Here is a 16162-nt window from a genome sequence, read left to right on the forward strand (position 1 = left end):
ATGTTTGATTAGTGGAGTTAGGCTTTGAAATTTTCTATTATGATATATATTTAAAAAATGCTTTTTCATAGGTTAAAAAGCATACATAGAGATTATGTGAATTTAAAGTTAAATTTGATAAATTATGCATGGAAATAGTTAAATAAATGGAATGATTGTTAATTTATAAATAATGATAGTTCATCATATAATTGGAGTATTAAAACATCAGTAGGTCTCACAAGTTCTCTGCAGAATATATTTGTTTTAATTTGGAATGAACATTCTTCTCCATAATTGCAAAATCTGCGAGGTGGCAATTCAGCCCTACTGGCTCTCGTGACTGGACCAAATTATCCCAGGCCGGGAGGTGGTACGGTTGTGGGATGGTAATAGCGGTTAAGCCAAAAAACTTAATAAATGAACCCCCGATTAAACAACAAGGGATATTTAATAAAAATATATATAAATTCAAAAGGAGAACAAACTCCCAAGGCTCAGGCTCCGGTAGGGGGTTACAACCCAAAAAATATCAGACCTATCTGTCTCCAAGCTCTCCCTCTTTGAGTCGTTCTCTGCCCGGCGGACACACACACACAGACTGTCTGCCCTGCTGTCTCATCTGGGTCTCGAAGCCGCCGACTCCAAAGAACTTCGAGAGAGCAGATAGGCTACTCGAGCCATGAGACATGGCTCATCCTCCCCCCCCCCCCCAAAAAAAAAGATCCCAGGGCCGGGGTTGTCGTAGTACAGGTGCCGGTAGCTCCGATCACAGGTGACTTCCGGTCTGCTCTAAAGCAGCTCCCAGTCTTCATGCGCGATCCCATTACAGCATCATACGGGTGAGTTTCCTCTCTGGCCCGATCCACCCCTCCTTAAACAACCTGGCCACCCCGGGCTCCCCCAGGGTGTCCATATTGATACCGAGCTTAGCTGTGGGACACAAAACACCAGAACTCCCAACCTCAAGTCATTTCTCAACACTTAGCCTCTAAGTAGTTGGATTACAGGAGTTCGTCACCACTCCCAGCACGTCGGAGCCCCAGCCCTGGCTTTCAGCTTCGTTGTGGGCACCGAAAGTGCATACGCAGAGTCACGACCGAGTAGACACCCCCCCCCAAAAAAAAAAAAAGTGATAGTGGAACCACGGTTCCGGAGAATTTGACGTAAATACGTCTTTACGGAAAGGAAGTTTATATACTGGCTTTCTGCTAAATATTTCCTTCATACATGCTTTACAATTGAGATAAGTTTGATTAAGACTTTGCTTATTTAACCTGAATTAGTTACGCTTAAGATGGGTCTGTGGTAGCTGAAATATCTTTTTTTTATTTTTACTATAAAAATTTGTGATTTCGTCGTCGTCAATAAATTACGTCATCAATCAACAATGTCAACAGATATTTTTTTATACTCTGCATTGTTGTGTTGGTATAGAAACACAACAATGCCGAGTAAACAAATAACGCTTCACAACAAAGAAATCAAAAAATATCAAGCCAGTCGCATTATCACTGCTCCAGAAGCAGCAGACCGCATTCTTGAATATTGACTGACAGTTGGCTTAAAACATCAAGAAAAGTGAAAGAAGACGTCATCAAGTATTTGAAGTACCGACTCCAACAACTTCAACAAGGTAAACTGATACTCATTCGATATATTACGATTACGAAAACTATTATGATCGATTTTAAGACGAAGATTTGCAAGGGTGGGGATGGACGTAGAAAGTTGACTGAACAAGAACAGCGACGTAAAGACGTAGAATATTAGATTAGAGAACGCGCTCCGAAAGGAGCGCGTTGCTCTGGTCTACTATAAATATACCACCATCAGCGTACGTGATCTCGGATCTAAATGGGAAATTGGAAGGTGTTTTTAACAAGCAATCACTGAAACCAAACTTGCAGGCTGACTGATGACACGACATTGCCATTTCCTGATTTGGCTGATCATATGACGAGAATACAAAACGTCAAACTTATTTGCAACGAGAATACGTAATTTAATTGACAGTGCGTCGTTAGAAAGCCATCTGTTGCCAATAAAAAATTTATAACCTTCCATTATTGCGTCCGAGACCTACACATTCATCCGAAACATGCCTTGCACCTTTAATTGGTTTGTAATTTGTATGCGCGCGCATGCGTGGCTGTGAGTTGGTGGCGCATGCGCGTGAGAGTGGATGACGGCTCAGTTCAACATTTGTTGTAATGTTACGATCATCAACTACGAAGACCGTTCTTTGTCTTTCCTATCAACAATTCTGATTTTAATAGGAAGGCAGGAGACGCAAATGCTTCGTGTATTTCACGCATAAGTGGACTGAGGAACGCAGGAGGAGGGCAGGCACGACAGCCAACGTGTGAAAATGAAAACGCAAATCAAGTGTTACCAACGTAGTTCAGTGAAACTCACCAAGTGCAATGTGTCAACCAAAGGCCGATTGCGAATTGAATCTGAGATGTTTTAACCAATATTTGTGTCTGTACGCAACTACGATAATCGACGAACTTAATTACCTCCGTCGCCGTGGCCAATTCGGCCGTTGCACGTCCTCAGGACAGAGAACGTGCAAACCGACTTAGCTACACTATAATTACTGTTCTGTACATGAATTTTAAGGGAGGCGACAAGAGAGTTTGCCTTGCCCACTAATTAGTCACAGTCCAAGAAAACAATAATTAATAACACGAGTAACGATAAAGCAAACGATGATTAGTTAACCCAGGAAAGTAATTAGGGCACATAAATCAAATTAATTAAACTCAAGTAAAACTCAAAATACAACCAGACACGTTCCGGCCAATTAGTTGAATGCAGTGGCCAGACGTTACTCGCAGAAGATAAGAATTACGAACATCTGGGCGACAAGGTGTCTTTTTACATCTCGTCTCCACAAGAACTGGCGGGCTCTTAACCCTTTTTTTATGCACATTGCCCGAATGGTACGATTCTGACAGGCGTCATCGTGGTTTACGCTAGGCACTACACCTTATATGGCCACGCGAGCTCATCCGAGATGAACCTTGGTATTTCCTGTCGCAATAAAAATGACGACGCGTGGCTACGGCGGTAACCCAATGCGTCCTTCCGGTGGCAAATACCGGGGGGCTGTGTAAAATACGACACCCACCTAACTAATTAGTAATTAGATGGCTTACGGAACCCAAGGTTCATCACCGAACTAACCAAAGCCCTCCACCGGACCCTGTCTCCTTCAACTCCTATCTCCCATAGATCCCGCCTGAGATTATCCTCCCATCTACGTCTAGGTCTCCCCAGAGGTCTCTTCCCCTCAGGCTTCCCAAATAGTGGACCCAACCAACCAGATGGCTTACGGAACCCGAAAGTTCATCACCGAACGAACCAAAGCCCTCCACCGGACCCTGTCCTGGGCCAACAAAATCCAGTTTCCTTCAACTCCTATCTCCCATAGATCCCGCCTGAGATTATCCTCCTATCTACGTCTAGGTCTCCCCAGGGGTCTCTTCCCCTCAGGCTTCCCAAATAGTGGACCCAACCAACCAGATGGCTTACCGAACCCGAAGGTTCATCACCGAATTAACCAAAGCCCTCCACCGGACCCTGTCCTGGGCCAACAAAATCCAGTCTCCTTCAACTCCTATCTGCCATAGATCCCGCCTGAGATTATCCTCCCATCTACGTCTAGGTCTCCCCAGTGATCTCTTCCCCTCAGGCTTCCCAACCAGTACCCGGTGCACACCTCTTGTCCCATCCATGCGCGCTAAATGCCCAGCCCATCTCATTCTTCTCGACTTAATCACCCTGACAATATTGAGGGAGGAGTACAGATTTTTAAGCTCGTCATTATGCAGTTTTCTCCACGCCCCATCGTCTTCCCTCCTAGGCCCAAAATCCTCCTCAACACCCGATTCTCAAACACCTGTAATCTGTGTTCCTCCCTCAGAGTGAGAGACCATGTTTCGCACCCATACAAAACAACAGGCAGAATTATTGACCTGACCTAACCTGCGGATTCGAAATAAAATGCAACTGTAGTGCCTGAGGCCCATGATCGTCAAAGGAGGGGGCGTGGCTGGTTCTACTTCACGGCTCATGCACCGATGGCGCCCAACCCAGATCAAGATCAACAAAACTCGCGCCAGTCGCTTACACTTACCGAGAACACGAGAGGAGCTGGGAAGCTTTTAGTTGTGACTGTACTTCTTCTTGGTGGGTAATTTCTCTCAGAATACGGGAAGATTTGATAATTAATGTGAGCATTATGTCGCTGGTTCATCAGCTTTCTGAACCGTCACCATCCACGAATCCCTTGATTTCAGACTGAAGCTTGCAAAGTCTTTCAAGTACCTCATATTTCCACAGGAAAGTGGAAGGCTATGATTCAGTTAGGAGAGAAGCATTCTCAAATATTCTCATTGAGTTTGGCAGAGCCATGAAGTGATTCAGGTTCATTAAAATGTGTTTAAATGAACCCCATAGAAAAGTCCGTACGGGTAAACATGTCTGACAGTTTCCTATTCAAGACGCTCTAAAAGAAGGCGATGCTTTATCTCCATTGCTTTTTAACCTTGAGTCAGAACATGCAATTAGCAATGTCCAAGTGAACCAGGCGAGACCAAAATTCAATGGGTCTGCGCTGATGACGTAAATCTGCTGGGAGTGCCTGAATAAAACACAGAAGCTCTAATTGACGCTGGTAAAGAGGGGCGAGGGGGTGTAGAAGTGGACGCCGCAGAAGGTAATAATTTTGCTTCTTAATTTGTGTTACGTCGAGTAAAAAGTGGACGTGGTCGTGACACTTGCACAGAAACATCGGAATATCGACTCTACGGACCAAGAACCTAGCTGAGTGCGATCCATGTGGGAGGAGGAGTGCTAACCACTGCACCTTGAGATTTCTTTGCAGCGCGGCGTTCAGGATGTCGCAGTCTTAATAAGGACGACGCTGTGTGTCCCTGAAAACTGAAGGAGCATTAATTACCTCGTTCCTTTCAAAGTTAATGACTGCCTCTCCCGTCTATTATGGAGTCAGTCGCTACTGCAGGACAGTAAAATGGCTTCTCATTCGACATCAACTGCAAGAACGCGGCAGTGACACTAATAGAAATTCGAAGAAGTCAACCATCACGCGAGAAAAGGAGCGAAAACACGATATTTTCTTAAAGACGTTTTTCGTATTCGAATTGTAAAGACGTGCGTTTCTCCAAAGTAAATCGCATTCTGACGGAGCGAAAACACTTTTGTGCGCTGTATTTATCAAAATATTTGGAGCATCGTATTTTTAGGTTATGCAACAAATAATATCAAAAGGTTTTTTCGAAATTTGTTCACCTGGAGTTTCGAAAGTCATTCGGTAGAGAGGAAGTCAGAGCTGGTTTACTGTTGAAAGAGAACCGCATTTAAACGGCGCTGGATCGACTGACGACGTCTCCCCAACACACTTCCCTCTTCGGTGCCTCAACTTCCCGTCAGGCGCCACAGGAAGTTGAGTAAGACTCCAGACACGGAACGGATCAAATAAGATGGATTTCCGAAGAGCACGTACACATGTCAACGGAGCCATTTGCGATGTTGGTAAGGCAGATGTTAGCAGTTATCGACCGCTTGTCACTCAGCTCGTCATCAGAGAACTTCTCGAAGCTCGATTCTTTCACAGGCCACTGCAACATTTCACCCCGGGGAGTTCGGACCAGCGTCATTTAAATTCAAGCATAATTCGCGTAACGACGCTGAGTTTGACCTCGGGAATTGAAAACGGCCAGACATGGGAACAAGTCCTAATCGTGTAACAGACTTCGCGTTTCGCCAACTGCGGAAGAAGCCGTTTCCGAGGAAGCAGTGGGACGCGGTCAGCACGCCGCACAAAATTATATTGAATCAGCGCAAAAACGCCCACCGGAGATGTCGGAAGTTTCGCAGAAATTCTATCAATAACCAGAGAAATAAACTGTCATAAAGAAACTCCCCGACGCTTGCACAAGCGATGAACGGTGATTCACTGTGGAGATGTTAACCGCGTGTTCTTCGCCAATATTTACGTTCATCTTCACCATAATATAACTAACTCCCGCAGGTCCAACGCCGACAACACCAAAGCCCGCGATCAGACACGATCCTGAGCCAACTCCGTCCATTTGCCATCCTCACGGCCGACTCCCTAAGATTCATCTTGATTTTATCCTTCCATCTTCTTCTTGGACTGCCCAGTGGTCATTTTCCAGAAGAATTCCCTACCACCCCTTAGCCTCTCCCCATGCGTGCTATATGTCCAGCCCATCGGAGCTTTGTTACATTTAACTATCCTCACTGTGCTATGTTTACAATTCGTTATGTTAATATTCTAAATTCCCTATTTATGTCATCTCTCTCAGGTCCAAATATCCTCCTGAGCGCCTTTATTTTCAAACAAATGTAATCTACGTTCTTCCTTGAAAGTAAGAGACCGTGTTTCACAACCATACCAGACAACAGGCAAAATTATTGCGTTATATATCCTGATCTTTGGCGTTTTTGATAGAAAACGAGATAACAGTTTTTGACGCGTTCCATACACAAATAATCCGGTTGCCTCAGACGTCACTTAAGACGTCGAATCCTCCGGCACGGCTCCGGGCACTTTCACGACGATCATCAATGTCACGTGTCCCGCTGAACAATTTCCCCGTCGCCCTGATGACGGAGTCATCGAGGACCTACGAAATGTCGGTAAACTTCTACGAGACAGCCATCTTGCGGCTAAATCCAACTTTCCGATCTGTCAAGGCATAAATGAACTAACATCAGGTTTCCGAACAAATCCGCCACAGAAATTCCTTTGTGACGGAATGCACTCTTCCGGTCTCTGATGTTACTCGCCGACACGGAGGAAAACTGTTCGCTTTCCGATACACGTGAACGGAATCGAAAAAGTTTAACGAATTTCCGTAACTTCGTAAATAAAAGGTGAGACAGCAAAGCAAAAATGCCTGCAAGACCGGCACAAGCGACGGCCTCACATCGATCAATCTTCGGGTTCTCCCGAACACCGATCGATCTGCTCTGCCTCGACGTTTCTTTGTCACGCCCCACTTCTGAAGCGTCTTTCCGCCCCGTAGCTTTACCTCATGCCGTGTGCTTCCTCAGGCGCACAAAAACTCCAAACGCGTAACAGCATTATAACTTCTAGAACAGGATCCACCGACCATGGCCGCTGACCTTACAGGGAGAGCCCTCTCAATGAAGGAAGGAAGGAGTTTCCGTCGGTCAGTGCAGAAGCCCGATAATTGCTGTCTTGTGACTGCGCTGGGTTGACAACACGCCACCTGCTCGTTCCAAAACATTACGCAGTCAGAGCCGAGAAATTGTCACAGTAAAAATTCTGCCCCTTGGTTGAAAACATTGCTAATACCAAATTTAAAACCAAACTCCGTTCTGGCCATTGACATCGCCTCGTATCACAACACTCAGACAGACAAACCACCGACGTCTCACTCAAAGACGGACGAAATTGAAGCCTGGCTATTGAAAATCTTCGTCGTATTTTGTGACAACTGTACGATTTAATCAAATTAATTAAGCCAAAGAACGAACAATATGTGATTGGTCAGATTTTAGCAGACAAAGAACGTCCTGTGCTGAGACTTCCCGATTTAAACCCCACTGAACTTATTTCGGCAAATGTAAGACAATGGGTTGCAAGCAAGAACACGACATTTAAAATTAAGGACGTCGAGCGTCTGTGTCGCCAGAGAGTCGAAGAAATTGGGCAAGAGGAATGGGAGAATGTATGTCGGCATGTGGAAAGACTAGAACAGATTTATTATGAGCAAGAAGGCGTAATCGAAGATAATGGAGTGGACAACCGCAGCGGTAGTTGATGAATCGAGTGATATGTGAGGAGTGGAAGAATTGGAAGAGGACAGAAGATAAAATTATCTAATACTCTCCGCGGTGTTAATTTTCTAGTGATGTGTAGTTTAATGAAATCGACTTTCCCGTGCTACATAACGTGGTGATATTTTATTTGGAGTGCACTGTACGCGACCTGCTCCCATCAATTCCGTCAAACGTCTGGTAACTGACTCGCTCCGAGGTTCCAATTCACAAAGTTCAACGGTCAAAGACGCTGGAACGCAAAACGATTAAATGCGTGAAGGTTAAGACGCTTAGGTTCGAGGCTTTCACGGCGGTGACTCTGAAGATGACGCCGTGCAGTCTCGTAGAATTTTACCGACGTTTCGGACGTCCTTGCTGCCTCCGTCATCAGGGCCGTCGTCTTTTAGTGTGCTCCTAGCAACAATTCTGATGTGAACTAAAGGACCTTCAAGCTCCACCGAGCAGAGTCCTTCCTCAAGACGCAACTGTCCCTCCGGGATTCACGAAACCCGGATTTATGATCCACTTAATATGACATCCATCATCAGCTCCGAGGTCCTCCACGTGGCTTCTTCCACTCGCGTTCCCCAAACAAAATTTTGTACTCGTCACCTCCCCAATCCCTGCTTCTTTATTTGTTGCCCGCGGAGACATTTGAAATAATAAAACGTCTTTTAACCAGCTGATTTTCGTAATGGTGAGGTGTAGTGTTTTCTTCGCGGTACGGTCTGGATTCGTAAATATTATGAAGACGAGCTTCGGCTTCAAAGGGTTAACCAGCTGATTTTCGTAATGGTGAGGTGTAGTGTTTTCTTCGCGGTACGGACTGAATTCATAAATAATATTCAGACGATCTTCGGCTTCAAAGGGTTAATTAATTAGAGTTGCTGGCCTTGAGATGCCGGCTTACTAAGACAGCGTCACAAACGCGCAGCTTAGCAAATAACTCGCGCAGAAAGCCGTGGACGAGGCGAAGCGGAGATGTCGAGAGGTATTTATCTCAATACAAACTACTAGAACCTAAATAAACACACGCTGGAACATTTAATCAGAACCTGTGATTTAGAACATCTGAGAAATATCTCTAATATTGAGCATTGAAGTCTCGTAGAAGTTCAGCGAAGTTTCAAAGGTATTTATTTCCACCATCATCGAGGCAATGGCCCGATGATAGCCGTAATAACGTAGGCAGTAGTACGCGACTCTGAAACGTCGGTCGGTCAAGTCTATAAGAGTACGGGGCGCAGTACACCAGAAGGCCGTAATAATCTTATTTGCCACCGTGAGAACCTTAAGTAGCACTGTAAATTTTAACTGATCATTCCATCTCAGCTTCTCATGAAATTCCAAATGCTATTCGCTTATCAGACATAATTTCCGCTTAATCTACTTCATTAAAAGAGCCTTATCAGGTGGAACATCACCAAGTATTGTAAGATGTAAAAATCAATGAAAATGAGATGGGCGGAGCATGTAACACACATGGGGAAATGAGCACAATTCAAACAAAGTCATGGTCAGAGAGTTGAAGGGTCCCTTAGGAGACTTCGAATAATATTAAAACGAATCCTACGGAACGTAGCGGCGTACTGGTTAGTATTCTATCAAATTTGAGATGTCCCAGGTTCAAATCTCAGTCCGATAAACGCTTCCTTAATCTTCTTGTCATTCGACGTTATTCTGAGCTAAAACAAAAAAAAAATGCTCGAAAAGAAATATGGTGGGGAGCTGCTGATTGGATTCATACAGCTCAGGAAGCTGCCCGTGGTTCTTGTGAACACGAAGATTCCATAAACGGCGGGGACTTTACTCCTTTGAGCGACGAGGTAGCTACGAAGTTGAGTCATGCGTAAACGACATAAAACGATGACACGACCGTCAGCTGACCTCCGGACACTCGAGATGTCACTTAACTGTACCTGTGTGTGTGTGTGTGTTCGTGCGCACGCGCGTGCTATTACTTCAACAGTTCTCCGTTTCAGACTTTGTACATAGAAACAACGTGTATATAGTTTCTGTTACAGTCATGTAAGATTAAAGAAAGCAAGCGATGATATGATAACCAGCGAAAACACAGGAACACGAAAGAACGTAGAAGGTAGGGGCCTAACTCAAAGTACTATATCGGCGCCTGCGTGGAGGTACTGAGTAAAATATGACAAATTTCAGCCAGGACGGTATGGCCACTTGGAAAATATTCTCTTTGATTATAGCATAATATTTAAAAAATCTGAAAGGAAAAAGGACGCGAGGGAGAGGATTAATTGACTTGCGTCAAAGTTCAAATATGGCGCTCTTTTAAACTTAAAACAAAACGCGATTACAGTGCGCTGAAGGAATGAATTATGTAATCCATAAAATAAAGTCCTTGAGAATAGAGCTGGTTTTTATATGTTTTATATCATTCATTCTGTTAGTTCATTAGCATATGAGAGAGGAACGTTTTGGTAAAACAATACAAATCCATTTAAATATTCTTCACTTAAAAGTCCCATTTAAAATAAACATCACATATGAGAAAGCAATTTGTTCCTGCCAAGCAAATATCCCAGACAGTAAGCTTAATTGATAAAGTCCGAAATGAGCTGGTCTTAGACAGGATAGGCGAAGGAAAAATCTTACGAGAAGAGGAGAGAGGACGGTGGGACACATTCTGAGGCACCCAGGATTGGTTAATTTGGTAATGGAAGGAACAGTTGAAGGGAGGAATTGTAGGGGGAGACAAAGATTGGAACATGTGACGCAATTTTTTGAAGCTGTGAGCTGTAAATGAAGAGACTGGCGCAAGATAGGCGAAAACGTAGGACCGCATCAAAGCAATCGAAAGACTGACGACAAACAAACAAACAAGCTTAATTATCAAAAAATTAATGATTCGTCGCTCGTATTCCTCACATGGATATTAATAATAAATATCTTTCAAGATGGTCTGTAATTTATTCTAGTTTTATTTCAATACTTCTCGGTCTCGATCTCAATGACGTAATTAACCAGGACCTCGAAGAGAATGTAGAGGGACATATTTGATACTGGTACTTGTGGCCTGCAAAGCCATGACGACACTATCCCTTTAACACTTTAACACAGTGATAAACGGGAGACAGAATAAAACTGGGAGAAGTTGAAGACACATTTGACACGGCAAGATAGATCAATTTACGGCTATGAAGGTTTCCAGGCAGTACCCGCTCGTCCTTCTACTAAAGGTAAGTACAAGTAAAAGACGAAAACTGTATCAAGAAGAGATTTTTAGCGGGTTCAAACTTTATTCGTACACCATTTTGAACTCTGATATCAACTTTGGGAAAAAAACTTTTGAAGTTAACATGGAAAGCAATTTTAGGGCGGAATTATTATGTTAATATTGCGAGGACTGCATTATAGGCACGAAATTTTACATAAAAAACTATGGAAAACCTTGATCGAGTTGTTCGGTCGCAGAAACTTCCTACCTTAGCGATGGCTTTCATCATGATACCTGTGCGTTGTTGCCTTTTTGAATTAAAAATCCAGACACTACCTCAAACAAAACACAACACGCCACAATTACAAATGTAACAGGTCAATGATGTCTATGGAAAAAAATCGATGTTTATTCTGAGAATCATATGGAATCCATTATACTCTGTGGACAATATGAAGTTTATTTCAATGTGGTACATACATATATTTCACTGTGATTTAAACCAGGGGTGGCCAACCCAAATGATCTTTCGGGCCACTTTTGAAATGCATCATAACTCCGCGGGCCACATATAAAATTATATATCCCCATATTATTATTAATATTAATATTAATATTATTTTAAAATCAAAGTTAATTTTTTCTCATAATTTCGACAGATAATTTTTGAATATATGTATGCACAAATAATGTATTTTTTTAATTCATTAGTTTTCACTACTTTGGCCATTAAAAAATAAATATATTTTGTAAAAGTGTGATGAATCTCGCGGGCCGGAAAAATGTTCAAGGCGGGCCGCGGGTTGGTACCCCTGATTTAAACAGTTAAGAGAAAATTAAATACACTTTTAAAGGTGATTGTGGCAAACTACACGCGGTATCTTGATAAACTATTTTACAAAAATGAAATAAGATGTAGAAATCATAGAAATATGACAGCCGAACAAAATACACAATGAACAGTGTCGGGTTACATGTCTTCAGTGACGTTCACGTTCACAGTGTCAGGAATACGAAATGTAACACACACAAAAATGAACGACACGTTTTAAACACAAAAAAAAACATAAGCCCAGTGTGACAGAGAATGTGTAGGTCTTCAATCATTTGCAAGACAGTCCTTGCTCCTTCCTCCCTCTATTTTTCACCCCCCCTCCCCCGCCACATACTGTGGTAACGTCCATCATCTGTCTTCAATATCAGACTTTCATCAGAAAAAACGGCCCCTTCCCTAGACATTCATTGGTCGAGCATTCATTGGAACAAAGTCAAGTCAAGTCTGCCCAGAATCAAATTACTGATAACGCTTGTAGGAGACTTTGTTCTTTGCGTTCTCTTGGAATTTCACAGACTCCGGCACGTCAACAAAAATGTAAGATATCACAACAAAAGTTCGTACAAAGCGTTAGTTGTTCTTTCATGCGCTGAAGACACGATAACGTAAAGAAAAATCTACTGAAAATGGAAACAAAACGTTGTCTGTGATAAGAAATCCGCCCTCCCACGTCCACCAAACTCTTTAGTTACAGTAGAAGGGACCAAACCGTGCGTTTCGCCTACGTCACTATCTTATGGGTAGAAGGAAAACAAGCGCACGTACTATGTGAACCAAAGACATTTCCTGTGGCCATAACACAATTTCTACTACCTATCCCCAAAAACGAAACCTTCAGTAAAAAGCTGATAGTCGCTCAATTAGTTAAAAAATTCCCCGTCTTTTTTTCGAATCCAAATTTTCATTACCATGTTCATGAAGAAGAGAAACACACCCCTTCCATTTTCCCTTCAAATTCATTTTAATATTATCCTCCACCTACGTCTTCCTCGTCGCCTCGTCCCTTCAGACTCCCTGAAGAACGATTTCTCCACATTTTACAGCTTATATACGACTATAAAATGGTATTTAAATTTCTTACGGCAGCGAGTATAAAGATGGCTATCTTCTGGGTTGTATCGCCGTGTACTCACCGCCCTGATGATGGAGGCAGAAAATACCTCCGAAACGTTGGTAAATATCTACCAGATTACACGGCGCAAATTCCCAGATGACGGCCATCTTTCAACGTTTCGGAAGAATATATTGCCTCCATCCTCAATCCCACGAACGCGGACAAATTGGCGTGCAAGCAGCGTGTGTGGCCAGCCTCACAAAGGATCAAGTCCTTGTGACGTTTCCTAATCAAAGCGACAGTTTTCTGGCTAGCGGAGCGCGTAAGACAGTAATTGAGACGGGGACCTAAATGTAAAACATGACATGAAGGGACAGCAATATCGAGGATGGTTGGGCGCCTACATAAAAGACGCCTATCGTCAGTCCTATGGGACGGAAAGAGAAAGCGTACCACAACTTCCCTTACATTGTCAGCTTTATTGTTTCATGAAAATCTAATGGTGGAGGGAAATTGTACAGAAGGGGTGGAAGGCTTCATGCAAAACTGGCTCTGAATGACAATAATATAATTTTGGTACTTACACCTCTCTGCCTTCAAGGCATCATTCCGTCTTCACTACAAACTTCACATGCAGACGCTTTGTCAAAGTCTGTACGCAGTTTCTATACACAATCCACGGAATAGAATAAACAATATTAATAATATATTTCTTCATTTATTTTTCTCTGTGTATATAATAACTAACTAACTAGATGGCTTGCGGAACCTGAAGGTTCATCACCGAATTAACCAAAGCCCTCCACCGGACCCTGTCCTGGGCCGACAAAATCCAGTCTCCTTCAACTCCTATTTCCCATAGATCCCGCCTGAGATAATCCTCCCATCTACGTCTAGGTCTCCCCAGAGGTCTCTTCCCCTCAGGCTTCCCAAATAGTGGTCCCAACCAACCAGATGGCCTCCGGAACCCGAAGGTTCATCACCGAATTAACCAAAGCCCTCCACCGGACCCTGTCCTGGGCCGACAAAATCCAGTCTCCTTCAACTCCTATCTCCCATAGATCCCGCCTGAGATTGTCCTCCCATCTACGTCTAGGTCTCCCCAGCGGTCTCTTCCCCTCAGGCTTCCCAAATAGTGGACCCAACCAACCAGATGGCTTACCGAACCCGAAGGTTCATCACCGAATTAACCAAAGCCCTCCACCGGACCCTGTCCTGGGCCAACAGAATCCAGTTTCCTTCAACTCCTATCTCCCATAGATCCCGCCTGAGATTATCCTCCCATCTACGTCTAGGTCTCCCCAGCGGTCTCTTTCCCTGAGGCTTCCCAACCAGTACCCGGTGCACACCTCTTGTCCCATCCATGCGCGCTACATGTCCCGCCCATCTCATTCTTCTCGACTGAATCACCCTGACAATACTGGGGGAGCAGTACAGATTTTTAAACTCATTTTGCAGTTTTCTCCATGCCCCATCGTCTTGCGTATAATATTGTTTCTATTTTGGGTTTGTCTGTTATATTTAATACTGTACATGTATATGTTTAGTTAATCTGTGTAATATTTTTCATTATGTTATTGTTATTGTGTGTATTATCAGTGCTTGCCTGTTATTGGCTTCTTGCTGTTGGCAAACACTTAAATAAATAAAATGAATTGAATATAAAGATTACCAGTTTAAAAGAACTTCAACTCATCATAATATAAACGGAGCTAAAAAAATTATTCATTAAAAGCGTCGAACTTCAAACATTTGGGAAATTCAATTATAAATCAAGATTACATTAATGAAGAGCATCAGAAAAAGACTGAAATATTATCGTCTAGTTCCAAAGAGCATAATCATTCTCCCCCTTTAATACGTATGTAAAAATTGTAAGATTAAAAACGTCAGTACGGAAAACTGTATTATTTATTACTTGTCTTACTTTGTGTGTGTATTCTGTAACTTTAGCTCCAATTGTGATGGAATAATATACTCTACACACAAATTTTGGTGGTCAGATGAAGGATATGCGGGGAGGAGGCCGAAAAACGTGGAGGGAACATACCACTTCGGAGACCTCGGCGTATATAGGAGGATAATATTAAAATGAATTTTTATAACAGGTTGTTAGAATCTGGAGTTAAATATACCGGTTTGAGGCAGTGCCCAATGGCGGGTTATTCTGAACAAGATAAACAATACGGTTCAAGGACAGAGTGAACAAGTTAATGAATAAAAGACTAAGGACTCTGTTTCATGGAGTTACAGTATTTCAAAATAATAACACGTGATCAAGAATTCCTACCAACATGACAGCTAGTATTTTTGCCTAATATCATAAAAGTCAGGATTGAAGCTAACGGCGTGAGATCGGGTCGTAAAACAGGGTATGGGCGGAATACTGTAATGTAAATTGTAGGCCTGCTACGTAAGAAATTTGGACGTAAGGTCATTCTCAACAACTTACGCGAGAAAACATGTTTTGAACTTTTCTTATAAAGAAACTCGTAATGGCGTTTGCTTCACATTTTATCGGGTCTTAACTGTTTTCGTATTTCAAGACGAACGTGCATTTTACGTCATCTACAAATAACAGTACATTGTATTACCCGTGTCCGTCACGGAAATTCTTGGATGGTACACCATGGCGAAGGTAAAGGTTATAATTCGGGTTGTGGAGTCTACACGTTCTTCACCTGGGCTTACATTAAAATATAGTATTTTGAACAATTTTGAATAAAATCGGTCATTTCCATACGTCAGCTTTTTGAGATAATTGAGGGAATGTTACCATGGCAATCACGAATTACAAATGCGTCTTTTTCCACCAGAACCACATCCGTCCTTGCATTTACTACGCGTATAGAGAAGCCTTATATACACATACAGTCGGTTTCCTGTCAAAGCAACACGAGTCCTGGACTCGTGTTATATTGTAAGGCTTTGACCATAAAGAAACCACTAAAACCTACAGTGATTTAAATAGATTACTCCAGCAGTGACAAAAACATGTGACCACTTAAGTCATGCTATGTTACTTCAGTATTTTGTGGATATTTGCAAAAACAGGTACAAATAAACTTCTGCCTACAATTGTCGAAGAAAGAGGTAGCATATTTGCGTCATATTGTGAATTAGGTTAATATTTTAATATTTTCCGTCAAATCACAATTTTAATAAGATAATAAAATATGAAATATTTAAAATATAATTTCACGTTCCGCATCGATGATCGATTTACAAATTGGAACGTCTCTTTATGCAGTTTATTGACATGTTCTTA

The 16162-nt window shown here is 42.6% G+C and overlaps 1 protein-coding gene and 1 pseudogene across 16 annotated transcripts in view; both read right to left on the reverse strand.

The window, feature by feature from the left end:
- LOC147870838 (uncharacterized) overlaps window positions 1-16162 on the reverse strand; it is a 144517-nt gene that overhangs the window by 24223 nt on the left and 104132 nt on the right. The window contains exon 4 of one of the 16 annotated variants that reach the window (XM_087341822.1): window positions 3064-7268. The exons of 14 other annotated variants lie outside the window; for them this stretch is intronic. In XM_087341822.1, the coding sequence (XP_087197948.1) occupies window positions 7086-7268 (183 nt within the window). In that variant the 3' untranslated portion in view covers window positions 3064-7085. Of the gene's footprint in view, window positions 1-3063; window positions 7269-16162 lie in introns of those variants that run through there. One more of the 16 variants, XR_015533131.1, reaches the window with a different exon arrangement.
- LOC147870840 (signal recognition particle RNA) lies at window positions 755-1010 on the reverse strand (annotated as a pseudogene).

Source organism: Zootermopsis nevadensis, unplaced genomic scaffold (assembly GCF_977971745.1).
Source record: "Zootermopsis nevadensis isolate Lab colony 2312 unplaced genomic scaffold, Znev_1.0 Znev_ptg000093l, whole genome shotgun sequence".
Taxonomy (NCBI): domain Eukaryota; kingdom Metazoa; phylum Arthropoda; class Insecta; order Blattodea; family Termopsidae; genus Zootermopsis; species Zootermopsis nevadensis.